Consider the following 27,353-nt stretch of genomic DNA (forward strand, 5'->3'; position numbering starts at 1 on the left):
ATTCTTCGTCGGATTCGTTCAAGCCGAGAAGGAACCCATGGCCGTTCACCGTCTCTCTCCGACCCATCTCTCTCCTAGTCACCCTCTCTCTTTCCCTCGCTCTCTGTGCTTCTCTTTGAGCACGAAGCTCTTCAATGGAGGCAGAGGTTGAGGCTCCGCGTTAGCGCCATCGCAGTCAAATGAGAAGCAGAAGGAGAAGGAGAAAGCAAGAGTGAGCCAAACCTCTTTGATTCTCTGGCACGTGCACCAAAACGACGCCGAAGCCGTCCGGAAGCTTCTGGAGGAAGATTTGACAATGGTGCATGCTAGGGACTACGACAACCGCACGCCGCTCCACGTGGCATTGCTCTACGGTTGGATCGAAGTCGCGACACGTCTTTTGTGGGTGATGCCGTGAGTGGGTTGGGTTTGAAGAGAGGGAGAAGTCAGAGAGATAGAAGTTCTTCAGCAATGGGTTGGGATTGAAGAGAGGGAGATGCCGTGGGCTGGATTTTTTTATTTATATTTGATTTGTATTCCTCCAATTTATTCTTGTAAAAGTTCTTCAGCAATCAAAAACTCTAACTTTTTTATTCTTGTTATATTTGTTTTTGCCTAAAAATGTGTTTTTCTAACGGCAAATGGAGAGGTGGGTTATGGAAGGCTAACATGACTAATTTCGGGTGGGCAAAGTGTAAATGATTGAACCACGGGTAGGCAAAGTTAAAATGGGCCATACCACAGGTGGGTTTACTGTAATTATCCCTTTTATAAAACTGCTGCAATAGAGCTCCTATAGCAACGTATTTGGAAATGTCGCGAAAAAAAAAAAAATGTTGCGTAAACCCAAATTTCTTGTAGGGCTTAGAGGCCCCAACACTCTACGACCAATGCAACCCTAGTTAGATTCTCAAATCTCAACTAACTTAGTTTTCCAATGCATCTCTAATAATACCAACTCCACCTGATTTTCTTAGATTACTAGTTTACCACAAGAATCACCATTTGTATTAAGTTTAACCCAACTTGCTTCAGTGAGTTTTACTCGCGCGCTCGATGGTAATAATCCAATTCTGAAACACAACGTGATTCATATCATGTGCAACCATAAATTCTGTATGGCAAAAGAAATAACTTTAAAGATGCCTCCGAAAACTCAAGCGATAATCTATAATTAGTTGCTTTTGTTAACATTGCATCATGTCACGTTAACTTTTTTTTTCCCACTTTTTTGTTTTTGTTTTTGTTTTCTTTCTTTTTCATATGTCCTTTCCACATTTATCTGCCTCTACTTTTAGCAAAGTGCCACACATCAGATTACCTTTTTTTAGATTTCAACAAAAAGTTTACTAATTGAAGAAAGACATGAAGGCCATGATAGAAAATTGACATCAAGATAATATATTGTACGCTAGAAGGAAAAATGAAGCACTGCAGTCGGGACGACTAAGAACTTATTTGAAAGCAACTAAGATATTGTTGGAAAATTTAGACCCTAGTTGATAGAATTAATAAGTTTTAAATCTAAGTTGTTAATTATATTTATTATGAATAAACCTTGTTAAAACAAATAAACATTAATATCATGTCAATATTATGCACAGCGGAATGGTAAATAAGACAAGATGTGATGACTCAGGAAAATCAATGAAACAAACTAGTTTCACAGTAAAAAAACCTAGGGGGAAACCTTCCGAATAGCAATTTACTATCATAAAGAGAAGTTTCAGATCTAGTACAAAACTTTTGTCCCTAAACTCTACAATCCTCGTAGATGAACTTACAGTGAAAACTTTCTACCGCTTCAGAACCTCTAAACTCTTCAATATATGAACAGATCCCAGTACGTGACTAACTCCAACAACTTGAAGATGTTGTTGGCTGCAAAGTTCTTCACTTTATTAATAATTAAGATCAAGAAGTACTTGGTTACAAAACCCTAAGGCGCAAAAGACGCAGTAACTTTTGCAGAGAGAATAAGGCACTAGGTCACTTTTTGCATGTGTTCTCCACGTATAACGACTTTTAAAAATAAGTCTTATATATGTCTAGGGTTACGAAAAAAAAAATCCTACACATACATGTCAACTAGGGCCAAAAATCAGATCTAGAAATTTTGATTTCGTAGATCTCAACAGATTCAACTTCTGTCGAGCTTTCTTTATTAAGTCTCGTTGGATACTGTTTCTATCGAGGTATCTATCAAGCTTTAATGAACAGCTTTTCTTTATTTGTTTCTTGGTCCAATCTTCATGGCTTTAATACTTGGCTTAAACAATATGTTTCTTAAAGTGCTAAACTCATCCTAGATCTACATAATTACAAGTAAAACGCATTTTGTCAAAGAATTAGCTAATTACATAAAATATGTCCCCAACAGATATGTTTGCAGTTCTATTCACAATGGGTTGCGTACAATCCCATCGTGTTTGATATGGTGCATTTGGAATGAGGGAAGTGGTACGATTGATCGTCTACTAACTTAAAATTGTATATTTTAGATCTTTGTCCCAGCTCTTAGTATGCAACATTTGATTCTCCTACATATTTTGGAATTTCCTCTCTGTGTTTGATATAGATACTTGATGCTCAAAATAAGTAAATTTTTATTTGCTTATAGTCACATTCTTTTTTTAAAGATTTCACTATTTTCTCTTAGGTGTGGTAGCTCATAAAAGCATAAATATTCTTTGACAGGAAATATTGGATAGTTTTGTAGATATTACATTGTTATATGCAAAATAGAGGAGCACTATGAAGAATTCCCTTCGTTTAAGTTCATTTCAACTCAATGAAAGTAAAAAAAAATGGTGGTTGCTCATTTCATATATTCCTGCAAGTGGCTTCTTAGAGAAGAGAAGTACAAACATGAAGTGATTTGAAAAGACTAATGTTAAAAAACTGGATACTATATATTTAAATTTACTACATTATTTAGGTTTGAATGCCTGTAGTGGAAATATGAGAACTAAGTTTACGTTGAATGTAAAGTTCATTAATACATAAAATGATCCTATGTATTGCACGGGTAAAACGCTAGTATTACTAATAGAGAAGCCATGGTATTGCCAATAAATGACAACATGAACGACTCCAATTGAAACCTCCCATCAAATTTCAAACTGCTAATTAATAATAGTCATTGGAATAGAAATTTTATTAAAACAAAGAAAATTACCTCAATAGTCAAGCAACGAAGATGGTACAGTGAGAAGATGGTACAGTGAAAAGTCACCGTGGTCCTGAGAGAATTGAAGGCAATAGTTGAGTAGTATCACTATCACCTACGTGCAATTGTTGGTTATCAACTCCAACACTCGTGCTTGGTAAAAGTGGATTCGAGAAGAAATAACCTAGGTCATATTCAACATTCACAACACCCTCCAAAACCTTAACCACAGTGGACATAGAAGGCCTTTTCGTGAAATCAATTTGCAAACACCATGCTGCAATTCTCATTATATTCACAACTTCTACTCCATGTAATTGCATATCTTCATTGTACTTATCAACCAAATCCAACAATTGATCCTCCTCAATTTTTTTCTTGAATAGATGAAGTAGATGCATTGTTTCCTCTGGCTGAGATCGATCAAGATTTCTTCTTCCACATAATATCTCTAAGAGCACTACTCCAAAGCTATACACATCTACTTTTTCTGTAATTACTGAGCTCAACCATTCTGGAGCCATATAGCCGGGAGTCCCTCTCATGACTGTCACAACTTGACTCTGGTCACGATCAACTAGTTTAGACAACCCAAAATCCGAGACTTTTGCATTGAAATTCTCATCTAAAAGAATGTTTTGGGGTTTTATGTCCAAGTGAACAATCTTCTGTCTGCAATCCTCATGTAAATAAGTTAGACCCCTTGCTATGTCAAGGATGATATTCTTTTTATGTTGCCAATCAAGAAAAATCTCAGGATTTTTGTCAAAAACCCATTTGTCTAAAGACCCATTAGACATGTACTCATAGACAAGAAGCCTATGAGATTTTTCAGCACAAAATCCAATCAATCTCACCAAGTTGAAATGATGAATGCTGCCAATTGTCTCAACCTCAGCTAAAAATGATCTCTTGATTTGATTTAAACCATCTAGACGCTTCACAGCAACTTTAGAGCCATCAATTAGAGTCCCTTCAAAAACCGTGCCAAATCCACCGGCACCAAGCTCCTTATTGAAATTTGCTGTAATGGATTGCAAATCATCATAAGAATATCTTGTGGACATTCCTGGTATATGATCCAAATAATACTCATCGCCTTCATCAGCGCTTCTCTTCTTCCAAATTAGGAAAACAAAGCTTCCAATCAAAAGAAACAGACCAAATGTGATGCTAGATCCCACAATTATTTTAAGCCCATGTTTTTGCCGTTGAACACTTTGCTCCTTAACATCCTGCACCCTAATCCATATTTTAAAGAGCATGCTAGGATATTGGAGCTCTTCTGGATGGGGCTTCATCATTGAAAAGATTTGGGATTCCAAATAGCAATCCCCGGTTGATGATCCTGATTTATAATAGTAAATAGCAGCTTTGCATGAACAATTTCTTTTTTGGCATTCCTCTTTACATTTCTCTGAACTTATACTTCGATGGTCTGGTTTTATATCATGTGGATCTTGTGCTCTAAAGGGGAAGTTTGTGATGTTCTTCACCTCCAAAAAAGTATGACGATCCAAAGCTTCACCTTCACAGGACAAGTTAGTAACCGGGGTGCATCCTTTGTCAGGCTCCGTTACATCGATTGCCTTAAAATAGCTTGTTCCATTTTTATTTTCGTCTGGAAGACAAGTACACTGTTTACAGCTCTCGCCTTTGTTTTCACAAACACCGTAGTTGCCGCAAGCTGTAGGGAAGTCACAGCTATAAAGTTGTGTTGCCAGAAGAATGTCATCCCTGGCTGTCGGACCGAAAGTATAGACTCTCAAGTGTCCGTCATTCTCAAATCTTGCGTACCGCGCAAATCTTGCTGAACGACCAGGTAATTCTAATTCTCGCGGAATCTTTTTTGAATCTAACAGAGCTATGCTTCCATTTTGAAACTCAATACCTGAGATACTGGTATCAGAACCTGATATATTATAAGAATAATAGAGTTGAGGAGGATTAGAATTGATATAAGCAAAAATCCCTTCACTTGTGATATTGAGCGAAAACAATCCTTCTTTACTAGTGAGGCTCTTCCCTACCTGCAACTGTTGCCCACGAAACAGTGTGTCCGTTGGGTGTTCATAAGACTGCCAAATTGTTTCATCATTTTTATTCAAGAGCATGAGGTTGCATGTGTCAGTTAAGTTTAGACTAGCCACATATTTGTTGGTGATTTTTGCGGACCACGCTTCAGTTCCATTAGCTCGTAACACCAAACCTCCTTTGGACTTGAACTGCAAAGTCGCATTAGCGTTGACCGGATTTTTTGGGTTAGCAGACCATACTACATGTGGACCCCAAGCTGTGGTAACCGACGTCCCACTGTCGTCTTTGTAATAATAAAGAACGAAAGTGGCAAAGAGAAAACTGTTGCATGGTGGATTACAGAAGAAGCCACAACCACAAGCATATTCAATACGGCCATCGGGCTCGGGAAATACTTCTACATTTTCACTGACAAGTATGCTTCTCGCAATTGATCCATCATCGAACTTCACAGTATTATTGGGAGCAGAAAAACTGGTGCTCCATGAAGTAGAAGAATTTGGACTCAGAGAACCGCGAGGTAAGGCCGTCCCAATGGTGCGAAAAGGTGTTAAGAAAACAGCAAGCAGGTAAAGAAGAAAACCACAGCAAGCCCAGCTGCCGCTTATACCCATACTGTCTGTAACACGTATACAGTGCTAGAAGAAAGAAAGGCAAAGAGGGCAAGGAAAACCTGATAGAACGAATGACAAGCATCAATAATGAGACCTTTTTTTTTATAATGAAATTTTGAATTGCTGCAGGAAAGTTGAAACGTGATCCTCGCTGTTACCTTCTTTCTTTTTTTTCTTTTCCCTTTTTAAATTTACGCCGATTCTGTTTTTTGGCCCAATAATTTTTTGTTTAATAATACTCTTTCGTTGAATCTTCCTTGGTTGACTAGTTGACTTTATGGCCTCCCATCCCACGTAACCCTGACAAAAGAAAGAAAAAATAGAAATCCACACCTGGAGCTGGAAGAATAAGAAACAAAACTGAAAGCCAATGAGAAAACTATTTGCCTGTGTTTGAACAATGAGAAGAAAAAAAAATTAGATGAGTCAACAATTGTGGCCTCCCATCCCACGCGACCCTGACAAAAGAAAGAAAAAAGAGAAACCCACACCTGGAGCTGGAAGAATAAGAAACAAAACTGAGAGCCAATGAGAAAACTATTTGCCTGTATTTGTTGAAGCTGAGATAGAGATAGAAGACAATAAAGCTGATTCCCAAATTGAGACAAACGACAGATATAATGGAGTTGGGCGAAACGGCAGTAGCAGTAGAGACAGCACAAGCAAAACGGCAAGAAAAAGACCAAAAGAGAAAACGCACCGTATCACTTAACTATTCAGTTGTTAGTTAGTTATTGGTTCTGCCAGATGTCATTATTTCATTTGTTGAAGCTTGAATCAGTTAGTTATGATTTTGGGAACTAATTACAGAGTCTCTAGAGCCCTCTGTTTTCGTGTGTATATAAATATCTTGTATAGCTGATTATTGATTAGTATCTTGTAACAAAACTCTTTTAGCAATCAACAGAGTTAGTTTTTTCTCTCAATTCTCTCTACTCTTTGCTTTGTGTTTCAGTCTTTTCACATGGTATCAGAGCAAATTTTCTTTCATTTTCCTACCTACCAAACAGAGTTTTTCTTTCAGAATTAGTTTTCCTTTGTTTTCATGGCCTCAGATTCTTCGAGTGTACCTTCTTCCTCATCTACGCAAACTGCAAGTGCAGCCATGGTAGATGAATCAACTAACAACCCTTATTTCTTGCCAGCAAATGAGAATCCTGGTTTGATTCTTACGTCTCAACCTCTCACTGGTCCTGAGAATTATATGACTTGGGCAAGATCTGTGTTTCTGGCTCTGAGTTCCAGAAACAAGTTTGGATTTGTTAATGGTTCAATTGCAGAACCTGATCCAACTTCACCTCTATTCAATTCCTGGAATAGATGTAATACCACGATCCTTTCATGGCTAACCAACTCACTCAGTCCTGATCTTAAAGCAAGTGTGATGTACATCAATTCTGCAAAAGACTTGTGGATTGATCTCAAGAACAGGCTATCTCAAGACAACGCACCAAGATTATTTGAGTTGGAAAAGGAGATTTCACATTTGGTTCAAGGATCACTCTCGGTGAGTTCCTATTTTACCAAATTCAAGACTTTGTGGGATGAGTTTGTGAATAACCAACCTTTCACTGTTTGCAATTGTGCCTGTGTTTGTGGTTCTAAATCATCTCAGTTAGATGCACAACAAAAGGAACATGTTTTTCGTTTTTTGATGGGCTTAAATGATAGCTATGTCAATTTGATTGGGCAAATCTTGCTTATTGAACCTTTTCCTTCTCTTAGCAAAGTTTGTTCTTTGGTTTTACAAGAGGAAAAAAGGAAAAATATAGGCAGTTCTGTTAATATGGTTCAACAGTTGGATGCTGTGGCAATGTATGTGAATAACAATAGGTCTTTTCAAGGGAATCATGGACAAAATAGAAATGGTGGGAGAGGAAAGAAAGATAGACCTGTTTGTACTTATTGTGGCTTTACTGGACATATAGCAGACAAGTGCTATAAGCTTCATGGATATCCTCCTGGATATAAGCCTAAAGGAGGTAACAAGTCAATGGCTAATCAAGTTTCAGGTTCTTTTGGTTTTGATACTAACAACATTAGTTTTCATAATGCTCAATCCAATGTTCTTCCTGCCTCGGGAGTTCAATCTGATGGTATGACTCAGAATATGGTAGCTGCTCCTTATGCTGCTCAAAGTGGTTTTCAGAATGGTGTTGGAATTACACCCTTTGGTGTTACACATGGTGTATCTGGTGGTTCTAGCAGTGGTGGTGCTGGCATCTCTATGCAGCAGTCTTCTCACTCACTGCAGCCTCAATGTCCTATTTCATCAGCTTAATGTGAGCAATTACTCTCTTTTCTTAAAGGGTATGCAGGAACTGGTTCAGGGTTTGGCACTCAACCTAGTCATGTTGCTTCTGTCATGAATTCCAATAGCATTTCTGGTTCAACACAGCCACTCCTGCCCTCACCTTCCTCCAATTTCCCTAGTTTCTCAGGTAACCCCTTTTGGATCCCTCCTAATTTCTCCCATTCTGTGTTCTCTGCTCAAGTAGTTGATAGGACTACTTTGAAATCTAATTCTTGGATCATAGATACTGGTGCTACAGATCATATGGTCTATTCAGTCACACATTTCACTTCCATTACATCCATTGTCAATACTTGTGTCTATTTGCCAAATGGGGATCAAGCCTTAGTCACACATGTAGGCACTGTTCAAATTTCACCTACTTTTGTCTTAACTGATGTATTGTGTGTTCCCACATTTGGTTTCAATTTAATCTCAGTTAGCAAACTTACCAAAACCTTGTCTTGTTGTCTTATATTTTTTGGTCAATGTTGTTTCATTCAGGACCTTGCTCAATGGAGCATGATTGGTCAGGGTAGAGAGAGCAATGGCTTATATTTGTTGGATTCCTCATCTCAGCACAGGTCTTCTGCTCTCACTGCTGCTACCAATCCTTCAAGTACTGATCTATGGCATACTAGGCTAGGGCATCCCTCCTTTTCTAAACTTCATTTGCTAAGAGGTGTTGTAAACATTGATATTTCTAATAAAACTGCTTGCTGTGACATTTGTCATTTTGCAAAACAGAAAAGATTACCTTTCCCTATTAGTACTCATGTTTCTACTGCTCCTTTTGAATTAATACATTGTGATCTTTGGGGGCCTTTTGCTACTTGTACTACTGAGGGTTTTAAATACTTTTTAACCATTGTAGATGATTTTTCTAGGTGTACTTGGGTGTATCTACTTAAACTCAAGTCTGACACTAAGTCTTTACTTCCCAATTTTGCTCATATGGTAAAAACTCAATTCAATAGTTCCATTAAGACAATTAGGAGTGATAATGGGACTGAATTTTACCTCAAAGATTTCTTTCAGTCCAATGGTATTTTGCATCAGTTGTCTTGTGTTGACACACCTCAACAAAATGCCATTGTTGAAAGGAAACATCAACATATTCTTAATGTTGCTAGAGCATTGAAGTTTCAATCTCAAGTTCCCTTATGTTTTTGGGGTGACTGCATTCTCACTGCAGTTCATTTGATTAATAGGATTCCTTCTAAGTCTTTAGGTAATAAAACACCTTATGAAATGTTATTTCATGTTTCCCCTTCTTATCAACATCTTAGGTGTTTTGGTTGCTTGTGTTTTGTTTCTACTTTACCTTCTCACAGACACAAATTTGATCCTAGGGCCAGAAAATGTGTGTTCTTAGGTTATCCTCATGGCATTAAAGGTTACAAAGTATTGGATCTTGCAACCAATTCTATTTTCATCTCTAGAGATGTTGTGTTCTATGAGTCACTCTTTCCTTATGCTTCTGACTCTTCTCCTTCTACTTCTTCCTTAACTGATTTTGTCTTCCCTCATGTCATTTCTAATCCTTCTTGTTCTTCAGATTGCTTTCTTCCTACTACCTCTAATCCCTCTATCTTACATTCTCAAGATTCTATTACTCCTTCATCTGCTCCATCTGTTTCTGAACCTCTCACTACTTCTACACTTGATCCTATTACTTTGGACTCTCCAAATTTATCAGATCATGGTCATGAACCTGTTTCTGATTCAGCTGTTTTGAATGATCCTCCTCCTTTAAGAAGATCTACCAGACCTCATGTTCCTCCTTCTTATCTTTCAGACTATTCTTGTAAGAGTGTTAGTGCCAAACCTCAATCTGGTCTCCCTTATGCTCTTTCTGATTACTTGAGTTATTCTCACTTGGGTTCTACTTTCAAGTCTTTTGTTCTAGCAGTCAGTGCTGCTCCATCCGAGCCTGTTTCTTTTCATCAAGCTGTTCAATTTCCTGAATGGAGGGCTGTTATGGACAAGGAGATTGAAGCTTTGGAGGTCAACAACACATGGACTTTAGCTCCTTTACCTCCTGGTAAGACTGCCATAGGCTGCAAATGGGTCTATAGACTCAAATACTTGCCTGATGGATCTATTGAAAGATACAAAGCACGTTTGGTTGCCAAGGGTTTCACTCAAAAACTTGGTCTTGATTATTCTGAAACCTTTTCCCCTGTTGCAAAATCTGTTTCAGTCAGAATTGTCCTTTCCTTGGCTGCTGTGAATGGCTGGTCTTTGCATCAAATGGATGTCAACAATGCCTTTTTACATGGTGACTTAGTTGAGGATGTTTACATGTCTCTACCACCTGGTTTTCACAGCAAGGGGGAGGGTTTAGTTTGTAAGCTGAATAAAAGTCTTTATGGTCTTAAACAGGCATCAAGACAATGGTTTCAGAAACTTTCAACTACCATATTGCAGCTGGGGTTTGTGCAGTCCAAATCAGATTATTCCTTGTTCACACATTCACAAGGAAGCTCCTTTACTGTGCTTTTGGTTTATGTTGATGATATCTTGCTTACAGGAAATAATCCTACTTGTGTTACTGCCTTGAAGAAGTTGCTTGATGATCAATTTGGTTTGAAGGATCTTGGTTCATTAAGGTATTTTTTGGGCTTAGAGGTGGCAAGGACTGATGCAGGCATTAGTTTGACACAAAGGAAATATGCCTTAGACATCTTGAAAGACACAGGTTTTATTGGTTGCAAGCCTGTGAAGTTTCCTATGGAACAAAACCTGAAGTTGTCCAAGTATGAGGGTAAGTTACTTGCTGACCCAGGTATGTACAGAAGGCTTATAGGGAGATTATTGTACCTGGCCTTAACTAGGCCTGATATAACATATGCTGTGCACAAATTGAGCCAATTTGTTTCACAACCTAGAGAACCTCATTTATTGGCTGCACATAGAGTTCTTCAATTCATTAAAGCTTCTCCAGGAAAAGGAATTTTCTTCCCTAGCAATACTGAATTGCACATTAAGGCATTCTGTGATGCAGATTGGGCTGGCTGCCCTGATACTCGTAGGTCTCTCACTGGATATGCAGTTTATTTAGGGGATTCTTTGATATCCTAGAAATCTAAGAAGCAAGGGGTTGTGTCTCGGTCATCTGCAGAAGCTGAATATAGGGCCATGGCAAGTGTAGCATGTGAGATTACTTGGGTCATGCAATTGCTCAAGGATTTGTGTATTGATCATCATAGGCCTGCCATGTTGTTCTGTGATAACCAAGCAGCTCTTTACATAGCTGCCAACCCAGTGTTCCACGAACGTACCAAACACATAGAGGTTGACTGTCACTTGGTTAGGGACAAAATTTTGGAGGGTAAGATCAAAACCTTTCATGTCACCACTAATTCTCAAGTTGCAGACATATTTACAAAACCTTTGGGAATAGCAGCTTTTTCACGATTGTCAAACAGGTTGGGCTTGAAGGATATATTTCAACCCAAGATTTTAGAAGTCCAAGTCACAGAGCCTCAGCCACTAGACTTGAGGGGGAGTGTTGAAGCTGAGATAGAGATAGAAGACAATAAAGCTGATTCCCAAATTGAGACAAACGACAGATATAATGGAGTTGGGCGAAACGGCAGTAGCAGTAGAGACAGCACAAGCAAAACGGCAAGAAAAAGACCAAAAGAGAAAACGCACCGTATCACTTAACTATTCAGTTGTTAGTTAGTTATTGGTTCTGCCAGATGTCATTATTTCATTTGTTGAAGCTTGAATCAGTTAGTTATGATTTTGGGAACTAATTACAGAGTCTCTAGAGCCCTCTGTTTTCGTGTGTATATAAATATCTTGTATAGCTGATTATTGATTAGTATCTTGTAACAAAACTCTTTTAGCAATCAACAGAGTTAGTTTTTTCTCTCAATTCTCTCTACTCTTTGCTTTGTGTTTCAGTTTTTTCACAGTATTTAAACAATGAAAAAAAAAAAAAAAATTGTGGCTTCCCATCCCACGTGACCCTGACAAAAGAAAGAAAAAAGAGAAACTCACACCTGGAAGAATAAGAAACAAAACTGAAAGCCAATGAGAAAACTATTTTCCTGTGTTTAAACAATGAGAAAAATAAAAAATAAAAAATAAGTCAGCAAGCTTCCCATCCCACGTGACCCTGACAGAAGAAAGAAAATAGAGAAACCCACACCTGGAAGAATAAGAAACAAAACTGAAAGCCAATGAGAAAAAAAAAATTAGATAAGTCACCAATTGTGGCTGTGTGAGTGTTGCGTTTCTTAAATGGTACTGTCCTAAACTCGAGTAACACAACAAACACAAATTCTCGTGTTCCGTGTGGCATTTTGTGTGGAACTGGATTTTCTTAAACTCAAGTTTCACACCTGGAAGAATAACAAACAAAACTGAAAGCCAATGAAAAAAAAAAGAAAAGAAGGTAAGTCAACAATTGTGGCTGTGTGAGTGTTGCGTTTCTTAGATGGTACTGTCCTAAACTCGAGTAACACAACAAACACAAATTCTCGTGTCACGTGTGGCATTTTGTATGTAACTGTATTTTTTTAAACTCGAGTTCACTTAAAAAGGAAGTGATAAATTGTTAAATATTTTTTAAAGTGATAAAATATTAAATATTTGTCTATTTCTGCCCCCTTTGTACTCTATTTATTCAAAGATATGATGTGTTTCTCGTTTTGACTGTGTGTATTCAAAGAGATGAAATTTCCATGCGTTTCTTGTCGGCATATTGCCAGCTAAAAATTCTACAATTATTTCTTGAACATGAATTTCTTTTTCTTCTGTCTCTCTTTCTTTTTTTTTTTTTTTTTTTTTTTTTTTTTCAAACTTTGCTGACTAAAGGATATGATAGAATAAAGCAACGGAAGAATTGCAATCATTGGGGACCATCTCACTCCAGAAAAACATGAAGTCTTAGTCACCCTTTGGGTCAGAGAAGTAACACATGCACAAACGAAAAAAATCATAAGCCCGAAGAAATTATTGATTAGACCAGAAACACAAGCTTTGCCACTCAACAGTATAATAGCTTTACCCATAAATCAGATGAATTCCAGGCAGGACAACCCAGGCTTTTAAAGTTAGCGGGGTCGAGAAAAAAAAAGAAAAAAAGCTCATATAATATTAAAAAATTATAAATAATCAAATGGATGTTGCTAAATACATTCAGATACAATCATTAATCAACAAAGACAAAAACAAAAACAAAATAATAATTTTTTTAATACTATGCTGCTAAGATTTTTATTTTTATATATATATATATATATATATTTTTTTTTTTTTAAGTTAGAGCATTCACAACAGTGATACTAAAAATTATAACTTTTATCATTTCTAAAAGCTATTTAGGGTGAGTTTGGATAGTGGTAAGAGTGGCGTTTTGCGCGTCTGCGTTTCACTTGACTAGTCCTGTAAACTGTTCATGAGATCTGCAAGTACGGAATTTAGCAAAAAAAAACTTTAAAATTGGGTCCTACACAACACTATTCATATTCAAAATTTATTTTACTACAATATTTTCAGCAATAAGTTTTTAATTTTCAACAAATAAGCGGTATCCAAACAAACCCTTAATTTATTTTACCAACTTGATTTACAATACGTCTAATATCAAATATTCTATTTTTTTTATCACTTCATTTAAAATCAAATATTCTTTTTTTTTTTTCACTTCATTTAAAATCAAATAAACAACTCTTTCTTTTATTTTCTTTTTTATACCATTCTAAGGAAACAGTCTTACAAAAAGGTCTGGTTAACCAGTTAACCCAACTGCAGTGCATTGGCGTTTTAGTTGCCAAATTAGCTAGGCTACTAATATTACATGTGATAATCTTGGGTACAAAAACAGAGTGATAATTGAGACCAGACTAATTTAGGTCAGACAAATCAGCCATCAAGATCCTTTCCTGCCAACTGGGAGCTGCTTCTTTGTTGGTAACTTGGCCTAATCTCTTGTTATCACTGAGAAACAAAATTTGGGTGAAACCAAGACTCCTAGCTTTTATTGCTGCTGTCACCATTGCTTCCTGGATGGCACTAGGAGTTGTGTTGGCTACGCAGGTTGAGAGAACAGCAAATTAAAATAATAAAAATAGAGACAAAATTTAAGTTTTTTAATTGAAGGAAGAGATATACATTAAGTTTGGCATTGACTGAAAATGCAGCTTTTTAATTATTTAGCTTATTTTTGTTAATATTCATGGAGTTTGTACATTACATCGCTAAGGCAAAGGAGAATGCATACGTGGTTAGATTCAGGCCCTATACGTAGAATAGTTGTGAGTAAAGGAAGAGGAAGAGTTGACTAAAAGATCCTATTCTTGGTCCGTGCTAAAGGCATGACTGCATTGGGAAGGAAGTGAGATATGTACTTAACATAGTACTCAAGCACTTACAAAAAGGGAGATAGTGACTTTCTAAAGTCAGCAACTATGAGAATACCTCTTATTGGTTGAATGCATATTGGACCACTTTAGAGACACGTGTATCATTCACAGTACTCCTGATGTCCCTCTCAATGTCTAGGACTTGCTTCCTAAGCAGTGGCAAAGTCACCTACCAACAAGTCCTAGTGCCACGTTGGCGCAATCTCTATCATTTAGTCAGCTGATAATATCACAGTTGTGAAAATGTCTAAAATAGAGAAATGATGACTTGACACCTGTCTTTGTACTTAGCCATATTCCTTAGATTATAAGAGGAACATGAGGCTGTATTTTAAGGTAAAAACCCAAGTAGATATTTTGAAGAAGAGAGTAGAATGTTGACAAGATAGGAAGGTAGGAAACAAGGTCTCTCAGAACATTCCACTCTTGCTCAAAACCATGGTTTTTTTTTTTTTTTAATCCCTTTTCTAGGGTTTTCCATGTACATCTTGTGTCCTCTTACACTTATGCTATCACTCTCTTCTTCTCTAACATGTGTCATGTCAAAGCTAGCATCTTTGTCACTTATAAGTTTTTTCATTTAGATGTACTGTTAGATAACTTTTTTTATTCCTACATGTACATGTTTTATTGCACTTTTTGGTATTATTCACCGACTTACTGTACAATTTCAGTTAGCTTTTAGCTTTATCTACAGTACTTTCAATAAAAAAATTTCAGTTTCAACTAAATAAGTCGTTCTCAAACGGATACATAATCTTAATAAAATATTATTTTTTTATTTTTAACAACTTATTACAATCAACTGGTATTTATAAAGTGTACTGTAGTTGCAAAAAATTTAGCTTTAGCTTTAACTTCTCCAATAACACATGATTTTTTGGTTTTTTGGTGTTAAAATATATATATATTTTTTTTTTTCTTTTTTTTTGTTGCTAAAATACAATTACCATTATGAATGTTTTTATTATTTTTGTTAAGTATTTGGATTGGAAAAATAACACTTCACCTCAAACTTGAAACAAAAAAACACTTTCTCCCCTTACACATCCAATTGACTAACTTTGTTAAACTAATATTAAAAAATTATATACTAACTTGTCATTTGCTTAAAGGTAGGTTTCCAAATTTATCTTATTTCATAATTAAAATTCATTGTTTTAAATTTTTAATCAAAGTGTATTTTAAAATATCAAGCGTGAATTTTGCTTATTATTTTTTTATCTTTTGTTAATAGGGGTTATAGAGATATTTGTTGTTACAAGTGTTTTGGTGCTTGAAAATTTTTTCATTTTCATTGTAAATTTATAATTTTTTTTTACTTACCATGATTACATTTTGGTAAAAATATTCTCATACAAATTTGGAATATTTCATTATTAATTTAAACAGAAGAGAGGGTAGTCTTTTTTCCCTTCAAGTTTGAGATAGAATGTCATTTTTCCAAACTTTAAGGGAGGAGAGTGTAATTACTAAAAAAAAAAAAAAAAAAAAAAGGATCCAGGCAGGGCCTGTCCCTGATTTCAGGTTTTGTTAGTGTATCAATATCATGTAGGATCCAAATCCAATAAATTCATTTTTGCTTGAGATGTTTGATCATGTGTAAAGGAAAGTAATTAAGGCACCAATAAAAAAGAAAAGTGAGTTTATTCAAGTTCAGCTAAAAAAGAAGATAGAGGAACACACCAAAAATAATATTTATATTTATAGATGTAGTAAAAAATGAAATGTCAATTAAGGAACTAACTGTGGGTGTTTCGATAGAATAAAATGGCGGAAACGATTATATATAGATTACAAAATCATTTTTGACTAATTAGCAAAAGAATACTTATTACAGGATTTACTATACAGTGCCAACTGTAAAATTGGGGGCATGTACAGCCACAAATCAGCAATGGATGATTCCCAATCAACCATAATAAATGCCAGTGTAGTCTTAGGAGTAAGTTTCAGACATGAGCTTAATCTTTTCGTTGAAAAAGTCAAAGATCAACCACAACTATAATTTTTATAATGAGATCTTTGTCATAGTCATATATGGGTAAAAACATAAAAATGGACTAAGGGAAGAACAAGATCATAAGAAGAGTTGCTAAAAGAAAAACATTTTTAGCACAGGGTATACACACATACATACATGCTCATACTTTTCATCTTACTAAAATCCCCTGCAATTGGGTTCACAATAAATACACATGATATAAGTCATATTGTGTCTTTGAATTAAAATTTAAAAGCACCATCAGCAAGCAAATTCAAAGCCTCAGGTTTCCTCTTCTGTCCTAGGAACTCCGTTTGTAGTACTCTCTCACAGGAGGCAAGATGACTAATATTAAGGGTGAGGGATTTTGGACATATGCTGATCAAGACCAAACCTGGGGTGGAATGGCAACCAGAAGTAAGAAAGATTTGGTACGGTTACTAAGAGTGCAAAGCCATAAACAAGTTCTGCTTCCGAGCATGTTCTGGAATAAGTTTATGGATGATATCAGGTGGTATGCCTGAGAGCTCTGCCAATAAGAATAAAAGAAAACGTTAGTAAGCACCAGAAGCTGGGGCGAAACCAAACCAAAATACTTTCTCAGCTTATTGGGATATGTCATGTAATATTTATCAGCTTAGCACAGAAATGCTGAAAGATAAATATTGCATGACATATATGAATCCGACTAAATTTTTGAATAAACACTTTGATAAAAATCTAGTTTATAACATAAATATTACACTACTTACAAAATCCCTCCAGTTCTGTTAACCCTTAAAAAAATGAAAAAGTTTAGATACACAAAATTTGACACAAGATGACATGGCAAATTATTAGTTGTAAATAAAACTGTGATGTTAATGATGTGTCTAGATGAGAACCTATACAAGTTTATCAATTCAACTGGTGTAAATAATATATGTAGCATTACTCTAAACAAATACAATAACTAGGTACAATAGAGAAGTCAAAATAATCGAGCCTCTTTTAGCACTTTGAAACTACATTTATGTTTATGTACTTGGCTCCTTAGCTACTAAGTACTAACAATAGTGGAATCATTTATTTGTGTTACATAAAAGGAACAATAAGATCACTAGGTCACAGGTGGGCAAGTATTATGCTCACTGATAATGAAGACAGTTGAGACAATAACTTGTGGCCGTTAATATGAACTGGAACAAGTCTCAATCTCGTGGCAAACACTTGCTTCCATTGGATTTTCTGAAAGGCGCCGGAAATAAAGAGGTATTTGAGGTATGCCCAATTGCATCAATCCTTCAAGAATTGTAACTACATTTCCCATGGTTGGTCTATCCCTTGGATCATCTTGGATGCACCAACAAGCAACTTTACAAGCTCTAGTTAGCTCTTCCATATTAGCATTGCCCTCTAACTTGAAATCTAGCAATGTTAGAAGGTCTTCCTCCTTGTTTATTGCCATTGCAACACGAGCTGGAAAGTAGTTACATATCTCTTCATCTAGCATGTTTATATTTCTCCTACCAGATATTATCTCGAAAAGCAACTTCCCATAACTGAAAACATCAACTTTTGGAGTGATAGCTTCACCTGAGATCCATTCTGGTGCCAAATAACCTCTGGTTCCCCTCATGGTGGTTAAAACCCGACTGAAGTTCCGACCTATTACCTTCGCAAGCCCAAAATCAGCCACTTTCGGGTCATACTCAGCATCCAATAATATGTTCTCAGGCTTGATGTCACAATGAATGATACAGTCTATACAATTCTCATGAAGGTATGCCAACCCTCTAGCAATCCCAATTGCAATATGATATCTTGTATTCCAATCCAAAATTTTAGAAACCTCCTGGAACAAATGAGATTCTAAAGAACCTTTTGGCATATAATCATAGACGAGAAATCTTTTTGAAGCTTCTACACAGAATCCACGTAGGCGAAGAAGATTGACATGCTGGATTGCTCCAAGTGTTCTCACTTCTGCACGAAATTGTTTCTCTCCTTGCTCTACACTTCTTGTTTGCTTCACTGCTATGGCTGTTGAATTCGGCAAAGTCCCCTTGAAAACAGTACCAAAACCGCCCTCCCCAAGTTTTTGGGAGAAGTTCTTTGTTGCTTTTCGTAAATCCCGATACTTGAACAACATCAAAGAAAATTCTGACTCCTCGAGTGCACCATCAGCGGAAGGTTTCCACAATATAATTGCCAAAACAATGCTAAGGAGAAGAATGAGCATTGCAGAAACTCCAAGAATCCAAGCAACCTTTTTCGACATCTTGGTTCTACTTCCAACCAACTCAGTTTGCTCAGATGCTGAAATGCGAACATACAAATCTTCACCAGTCTCATTATCAGATGAAATTTGTAGATTCATCAGCTGTTTCATGTACAGAAAACATTCATCATAATAGGCGTAAGCAATGCAGTCACAATCCCTTAAGCATGCTAATTTACATGCCTCAGTGTCTTGGACCGTTCCATTAATCTTTGTTGCCACCCGAGAGAGATTTCCACGGTGCATGTTGGGCATTGTAAGGAACTTATCGATTCCTCCCTTTGAGCATCCTAAAGGAGTTCTCCTAATACACCCTCCTGAGTAGTCTTGTATTCCCCAATTTCCTGGCCACCCTGGTTCAAATCCTTTTGGGCAATCACAAAGAGGTACCTTATGCCGAGTACAGATGCCATAATTGCCACAAAAACCATCAATCTCACAATGTCGTGAAGCTTCTGTCCGAACCAAATTCCATGTCGGCAAATAACTTCTCCATATATAGAAATTGAAATCCCCGGTAACGTCCAAAACAAATCTAGCGGATATAGGATAGTCGAGAGAAGAATATGTAAAATAGCTTTCGTACTCATTGAAAACATAGGAGTAGTTTATATATAGCCAGAATAGGTCATTCCCTATATTTATAAATGACACGTTGTTGATAAGCAGCGTAAGCCAAGGAGAATTGCTTATATAGTATATTAATAATCTACTTTCTTTTAATTCAGCTGAGAACTGGCCACTATCTGGATTTTCTGAACTTGTCCATGACCTTAGAATATTGCTTTTATTGGTAAGTCTATTGTACCCAATCTTGGCCCCTGGAAGCAACGTATTGGTTTGCTCCTCAAAACTCTGCCACAACACATTATCTAATTTATCTCTTAAGATAAAATTCCCTTTATCAAGAAGCACTGCTACAGTATAATTAGGCATGCCAGAGTTTGTGCAATTGCAAAAAGGAATTCCTTTTTCAGTTATCAACAAATTGCCATCCTCAGAAATTTCTAGTGCTTTAGAGGACGGGTTATAGACTGGGCAGCCTCTATTTGCCACCCAAACCACTGTTAACTCTGCTATAGTTTTATACCATATGCCTACAAAATGCTTGTGAGACTTACCAGATGTGAAGAAACCCAGTTCGAAAATTCCGCTTTTAGAAGTAAGGGTCTGGTTCCATGCCAGACGCTGACCTCGGTACATGGTATCAGATGCAGTGGAGAGATGAACTTTGAGTGACAAGATGAGAAGTAGAGCAAAATGAGACCATGCCTTCTTGCTTGTAGTATAGATTTCCTGCTTTTGGCTTCTTTGTGCCATACTACGATTGTTCATCTTTCTAGCTAATTTATTAAGTGAGTCTTCCATTCTCTCTCTCTCTCTCTCTCTCTCTCTCTCTCTCTAACTAATTTTATTAGAGTTGCAGTTTTCTGTTTGAAATGTTTCCATTGAACCGAAGTACTGCTTGCAATTAAAGATCCAAAACAGTCTCAAAGCACCCCCCTTTTGACTCTATTGAGTGTGAGTTTGGAATGCCTGTTTTGCACGTTAAAGTGTAGCTGCGTTTTTTTAGTGGGTTTATAAGTACGGTTCACGAGACTCACAAATACAGAAAAATACAAATTTAACATTAAAATTTGGAACTATTTACACAGTGAAAATTATTTTGCTACAATATTTTTAATTTTTAGCAATAAGTGGTATCTAAACATACATTTAGTCAAAGATATGAAATTTCCATGAGTCGTATGTATAGCCAGCTAAAAATTCTACAATTATTTCTTGAACATAATTTTTTTTTCTCTCTTTCCTTTCTTTTTTTTTTCAAATTTTGCCGACTGAAGGATATGATAGAAGAAAGCAAAGGGAAGAATTGCAATCTTTGGGGACCATCTCCCTCCAGAAGCTCCCAAATCAGTAGATGAGGGTGGACCCCAGGAAAACATGAAGACTTAGTGTGCACTAACGAAAAAAATCACTGATCGCAAAATAGTAAGCCCGAAGAAATTATTGATTAGACCAGAAACACAAGCTTTGCCACTCAAACAGTTTCATAGCTTTACGCATAAACTAGATGAATTTTAAGGTTTTGTTAGTGTATCAATATCATGTAGGATCCAAAACAAGGAAATTCATTTAAAAAATAGGATGACCCTTATTGATGAAAAAAATGAGTGAAAATTGCTTGAGATGTTTGATCATGTTTAAAGGAAAATAATTAAGGCACCAATGAAAAGGAAAGTGATTTTTTCAAGTTCAGCTAAAAAAAAGATACAGGAACACCAAAAATAACATTTATAGATGTATTCAGAAATGAAATGTCAATTAAGGAACTAACAGTGGGTGTGACTTTCAATAGAATAAAATGGCGGAAACGATTATATATAGATCATTTTCGACTAATCAATATATATATAAAAGCAGAGACCTCATGCGAGAGTGCATGAGGTTCTGCCATGTGGCGCTCTATATGAGTTCTTTGCAATCCTCTTTATTATGAAAAGATGTTTTCCAACTTCAAAAATTAAAACAATGCAGCTTTTATGTTTAGCACTTATTGCTTCATAAAAAATCAATTCACTTCTTCCTCTCTCCTAACTCTTCACTTCTTTCCATAAATAAATAAAAGACTATTCACTTCTTCCGGACAAAAAAAAAAACTTTCACTTCCCTGTTCAAATTTAAATGCACACTATGGATAAGCACCTGGCAAAGTGAGACCACGCTTTGCACTATTACACCTTTACAATAATATTATATTTTTCAAGTAATTTCTGTTGAGATCAAACCCATCTTAAATTTTTTAAATTTCATTCATTCTCTTTCTTAACTCTTCAGTTCTTTCTACGTCTCTTAAGTCTTAACTCTTTACTTCTTCTAGCAAAAACACAAACAAAAAACTCTTTCACTTCCCCTTTCAATTAAACGCACACTATTGTACCTATTTCTTTTGAAAATTATATATTGATGGATCAACGATTTCTCTTTGAGTTCATGGATAAAAGCTCCTTTCTTAGTGTCTGTAAATAAATAAATATTGCCAACTCTCTCTCTTTGTTTCTTTCTTTCAATTTTTTTTTTCAAAATTTTATTTGGGATACTAAGTTTGCGGTTTGCAATGTTTAAGGGAAGATAGACTCAGGTAGATTAAAGCTTCAACTTTACCATGTTTTGGCCGGGGACTAAAGTCACTAACGCTCTGTTTGTTTTAGCAATGACATTTTCTAGAAAACGAGTCATTTTCCAAGAAATATTTTCTATAAAACTATCTCATTTTCTAATGTTTGGTAACAACTTTAAATAAGTTGAAAAACAACCTCCTAACTTCTCTTATTTAGTTTGCTGTGAGATATAGTTGTTTTCCAAAAAAATTTAATAGAAAACAATTTCTAAAAATAAGTCATACTTTTAATGTTGACCAGATCTAGTTTTCCTTTGACTTATCTTTTTTATGCTACCAAACACTAGAAAATATGAAAAACTACTTTTACACAAAGTTTTCCATCGAAACAAACGGAACGTAAACACAAGGAGAAAATGCCACCAGCCCCTAATTTATCAAACCCTTCTTCAGTATCTAAGAGGTACAAAATACTAATACTCAATTTGTTCACTCTTTTTTGTTGTTTGGTAATGGGTTTTTGATAATCGAACTAGATGGTGTTTTGTTTCTTTTCATTTGAACTGTTTACTGGTTGAGATTTTTACTAAGCCACACTGTTTTTGTAATTTATGATTTGGCTTTTGGTGAGTGATTTAAATATGTTACATGAGGATGTGATTAAGAAAATTAGTTGAATTGGATAATATTTAGACCCTAAGGCAAAGACAGGTTGAGTAACTAATTTGGTTTTGTTGATCAAGTAGAAAGATCAATGAGGAAGAAGCTTAATCAATAAATCAAGCTCCTCCAAGCCACATGTAGTCGGAGCACAAATACATATATCTCTATGGATTGGGTCACATTCAAAGCGCCAATGGAGGCAAAACTTTTGTGGGATTCAAAGTGCAAAGAGCCCAAGAGTAATCATATATTTTATTTTGAATCCATAGTATTTGATAAAATGCTTGACAGAAAATTTATAATTTTTATTTGGTTGTATGATGTAGTAGCCTATATAATTGACATAAGTGAAACAAATTATATTAGCTACAGGTAAGAAAGAAGTTATTATTTTTAGGTGAATAATTTTCTTTTACCCATTGAGGGGTTAAGTATTATTTGGTAGCAAAATTTTAAAATAATCACCACAATCTACACATATTCTATGTCCTACTAAATGATAGAAACTCAATTGTTAAAAATAAGAACAAAGAAAGAAACAATAGAACCCCAAAGGTACAAATTAAGAACTAAGTGGGCAGAAAAAATTATGTGGTGCCTCCATTATTTGAAGGTTAGCTTAGAATCTATATAAACTCAAAATGGTATTAAAAAATTGTTAAATATATTATACTGGTACACCTTTGTTAAAAATTTGTTTTATTTATTTATTAATTTTTTTTATAAAAGATAGAATTTCTATTCTAACTTAATCTAAGTGTATATATGTGTGAAAGTCCCTCCTGGAGACTTGAATCCCGACCCTTACCTCCCACACCCTATAAGTACTTATACTTGTGCAGTGAGCATTGCACCAAGGATGTGCGGTGGTTAAAAAATTGTTAAATGTGTTGAATCATGTCTACCTCAACCATCATTGAAACTACTTGCCTTATTTATTTATTGGTCAAGTATCATGTATGACTGTCCACAAGAGCCTTGACGATATCAAAGTGTGTTTGTTGCTTTGCCTAGACATGAATCACTATGCAACCTTAGCACTGCTATAGTTAAAATATTATTGAAGATGCTTCTTAGGGTCAATGCCTTAGACATTTCGTATGACAAGGGACAGGTTCAAGGAGTTTGATATGCATAATGTATGCTTGCAATTAATTGGTTTACGATCAACTGAAGATGCTTCATAGGGTCAACACCTTAGTTAGACATTTCATATGACAAGGGACAGGTTCAAGGAGTTTGATATGCATAATGTATGCTTGCAATTAATTGGTTTACGATCAACTGATGGTAGACAACAAAATATGCCTACATACTCTAAAATTTCTACTATAATTGTAGGTGATTTTAGTAATGAAAATATCCACCATTTATGTTATAATATATGTACAAAAATTTCAAAAACCATTTTACATAAAAGCTTACAACATTATCTGCGCAATGCGCGGGCAACCTTCTAGTTAGCAAAAGAAGACATTACAGAATTTACTATACAGTGCCAGCTGTAAAATTGGGGGCATGGACAGCCACAAATCGGCTATAGACGATTCCCAATCAACCATAATAAATGCTAGTGTAGTCTTAGGAATAAGTTTCAGACATAAGATTAATCTTTTCGTCGAGAACGTCAAAGATCAACCACAACTATAATTTTTATAATGAGATCTTTGTCATAGTCATATATGGGTAAAAACATAAAACTTGACTAAGGGAAGAACGAGATCATAAGAAGAGTTGCTAAAAGAAAAACATTTTTAGCACAGGGCATACATACATACATACATACATACATACATGCTCATACCTTTCATCTTACTAAAATCCCCTGCAATTGGGGTCACAATAAATACACATGATATAAGTCATATAGTGTCTTTGAATTAAAATTCAAAAGCACCATCAGCAAGCAAATTCAAAGCCTCAGGTTTCCTCTACTGTCCTAGGAACTCCGTTTGTAGTACTCTCTCACAGGAGGCAAGATGACTAATAATAAGGGTAAGGGATTTTGGACAGATGCGGATCAAGGCCAAACCTGGGGTGGAATGGCAACCAGAAGTAAGAAAGATTTGGTACGGTTGCTAAGAGTGCAAAGCCATAAACAAGTTCTGCTTCCGAGCATGTTCTGGAATAAGTTTATGGATGGTATCAGGTGGTATGCCAGAGAGCTCTGCCAATAAGGATAAGAGAAAATGTTAGTAAGCATTAGAAGACGGGGCAAAACCAAACCAAAATAATTTCAAAAGGTTCAAGAATGCACAAATGAGTACATTGTCTGTAACCGATGACAATTTCTCAATTCATTTTCTTTTGTCTAATCAGGTACAATATTTCATTCCATTAAGTAGGAGAAGTAGAAAAATAAAGCTCAATATTTTTTTTTCCTTCTTAATCTTCATTTTCTTTGGGATAAGTAGAGTAGCTTCACTTTTATATTCTTTTTTGATAAGTAAAGATGAAATTCAGCTTCACTTTTATATTCATTTAACTGTTTTCAAAATAGATAACTAAATGACATTTGATGAAGAAAAAAAGTTATGAATTGTAAGAGACCCCCTTTCGAAAATAAGCTCACACTATTAACATGATTGAGAAACATACTTGGTATGATAATAATGAGATGCTGATGAAAGATATCACCACAAAAAAAAAAAGGAAGAGTATATATGCTTCTAAATTCTATTTGATATCACCTATCTAACTGCCATGACTAGGATTTTATCCTGGCTATATAAAAAATTCTGAACTTTTACTACAATATTAATAAATCTGCGCAGGAAATGGATTAGTAAATGCAAGATCAGAAAGCACAATACTCATAAGATGTGTTCATGCTACTTCAAGGTTAGTGAATTGCCTCACCTAAAGCTTTTCTCATCTAGGTTTCACAATACTACAACACAATCAAGCCTCTACTTTCTTTTTATTTCTTTCTTCTTCTACTTCTTTTTTTTTAATTATTTTTTTAAAATTCATAATAACAACAATGAACTTCAAAGAATTGACAACATGAAGGACAAAGTAAAATTTTCAAAGAAAAAGTAGGAACACCATGATGGTATGATACGCTTATTTTATTTAGTATTTACCTGGGGCTTTAAAATTAAAGAGAGGAGGCAGAGGGCGGCCATTAGGAAGGCGAGTGTTTGGGTCCCTCAGCTCATCAAAGAAAGGATGAACGCAAGCTTCCAACTGCAGTACCACAACAAAAAAAGGCTGAGCATTGAATAATATTTTCTGGCCAAGGACAGAATACAATGGAAATTAACTTACAGCAGTGCATCGCAAATTGGGAGAGTACTGAAAAAACCTACAAACGAGGTCCACTGCTTCTGGGGGTAAACGTTTTTGGAAGACCTGTTTAATGAGAATACTGTCAGAGAACAAATTTAAATGAAGAAAAAAAAAGGGGGGGGGGGGGGGGGGAAGGAACAGACACATTGTTTGATTAAATGAGGCAAATAATTTGCATGGCCTAATATGAGCATGCAAAGACACTATTAAAGTAATCATAAATTCTTCTGGGTAATAACATAAAAGATTCCTAGGCTTCTAGAATAGCTAGCACAAGCAGAAGTTATTCATGGTTTAAAGTTATTTCATGACCCATAATATATACCAACTGCTTCTTTCCCCATGCCAATGCCCAAGCCCCATTGTAACACCTCTCAGACTTCTTGACAGTCTCAAACCATTGGTCTATAAACGCGTTTCCTTTCATTTTTTTTCTAAAATTACTCAATGCACCTAAGAACCAGCAAAGCATGCACATCAACAACTCAGGAGAGTCAAAACCGCTACCTCTTTGGTTCCTGAGCCAGAGTCCTGCTCAAAAGTTCTACCTTTATATTTTTCCTACACAGTTTAGATGAAAACCTATACAAGTTTATCAATTCAACTAGTGTAAATAATATATGTAGCATTACTCTAAACAAATACAATAACTAGGTACACATACACACATACATACATACATATATAAAAGTAGTAGGAGGAGCATTGTTTAGTATTGAACTTAAGAAAGTGAGTGAGGAAGACAAACACTGAATTTCAGTTTGTTGAAGAGCATAATAATCTTCATCATCTTCTCCACAGAGCTTAGAGATTGTTTCGATGGCTCTAAAGTGATTGTCCACGAAATAATTGAACTCTGAAACCGTAACAAGCCTATCGCCATTGCAATCCAATGGTGGAGCATCCTTCTTCTTATATTTATTCATTGCGTGTTTGATGGTATATAGCTTCGAAATTGGAGATTCTTCTCCCTCTTCCATTGTTTTCCTTCACTGTTTTTTGCAGCGGTGGTGCGCGGAGGAGGAAAAAATACCCAAAAAAAAAGGAACGAATTAGGGCTGTTGGGTTTCAAAGTACGGATCACTTTATTTACAAAATTGCCACTCAGAAGAGAAAATAGATAAAAATGGGCCTACACTTTACTTGAGAAAAGCTATTGCTAGTGATACAAAAAATATTCCAATTTTTGCCACAATTCGTCATATCACAAGTTGAAAATTGTGGAGATGTGAACTCCAATGGACCCACTATTATTCTCCGCTCACAACTCATTATATGGCAAGTTGTGGCAAAAAAATGTGATATTTTTTGTGCACAAATATTTTTTTGGATTTATTTTCTCTTAGCTATTATATTATTAGTCATAAATGCAATAAAGAAAAAAAATGAGGGAAAGAAAGAAAAAGAAAATATTAGTTCCTAAACATTTAATTACAAGAATGAATGGCTTTATATGTCTCACGTGGAGTTTCATAGCACCTTTTCGTCAAGATTTTTTTGTTCTTCTTTTGATAGATAGTGTTAGTACTCTCTCTCTCTCTCTCTTCATTAAAGCATAATTT

At 35.7% G+C, this 27,353-nt stretch overlaps 3 protein-coding genes across 3 annotated transcripts; all 3 read right to left on the minus strand.

Moving 5' to 3' along the window:
* Positions 1–3,116: 3,116 nt before the first annotated feature.
* On the minus strand, positions 3,117–5,897 carry LOC142622771 (G-type lectin S-receptor-like serine/threonine-protein kinase SD2-5). Its single transcript, XM_075796304.1, has one exon. It carries the CDS (start codon positions 5,797–5,799, stop codon positions 3,211–3,213), a length of 2,589 nt encoding a protein of 862 aa, XP_075652419.1. The 5' UTR covers positions 5,800–5,897; the 3' UTR covers positions 3,117–3,210.
* Positions 5,898–16,575: 10,678 nt separating this feature from the next.
* Positions 16,576–20,198, minus strand: LOC142619378 (G-type lectin S-receptor-like serine/threonine-protein kinase At2g19130). The gene is made up of 2 exons (XM_075792468.1): positions 17,588–20,198; positions 16,576–16,985 (listed from the first exon to the last, which is right to left on the minus strand). The coding sequence occupies exon 1, from the start codon at positions 20,082–20,084 to the stop codon at positions 17,625–17,627; it is 2,460 nt and encodes an 819-aa protein (XP_075648583.1). The 5' UTR covers positions 20,085–20,198; the 3' UTR covers positions 16,576–16,985; positions 17,588–17,624.
* Positions 20,199–24,232: 4,034 nt separating this feature from the next.
* On the minus strand, positions 24,233–26,689 carry LOC142619387 (shaggy-related protein kinase kappa-like). The gene is made up of 4 exons (XM_075792479.1): positions 26,540–26,689; positions 25,771–25,854; positions 25,587–25,689; positions 24,233–24,667 (listed from the first exon to the last, which is right to left on the minus strand). The coding sequence occupies exons 1-4, from the start codon at positions 26,672–26,674 to the stop codon at positions 24,579–24,581; spliced, it is 411 nt and encodes a 136-aa protein (XP_075648594.1). The 5' UTR covers positions 26,675–26,689; the 3' UTR covers positions 24,233–24,578.
* Between the last annotated feature and the right edge of the window lie 664 nt (positions 26,690–27,353).

The sequence above is a fragment of the Castanea sativa genome, chromosome 1 (genome assembly GCF_040712315.1).
Source record: "Castanea sativa cultivar Marrone di Chiusa Pesio chromosome 1, ASM4071231v1".
Taxonomy (NCBI): Eukaryota; Viridiplantae; Streptophyta; class Magnoliopsida; order Fagales; family Fagaceae; genus Castanea; species Castanea sativa.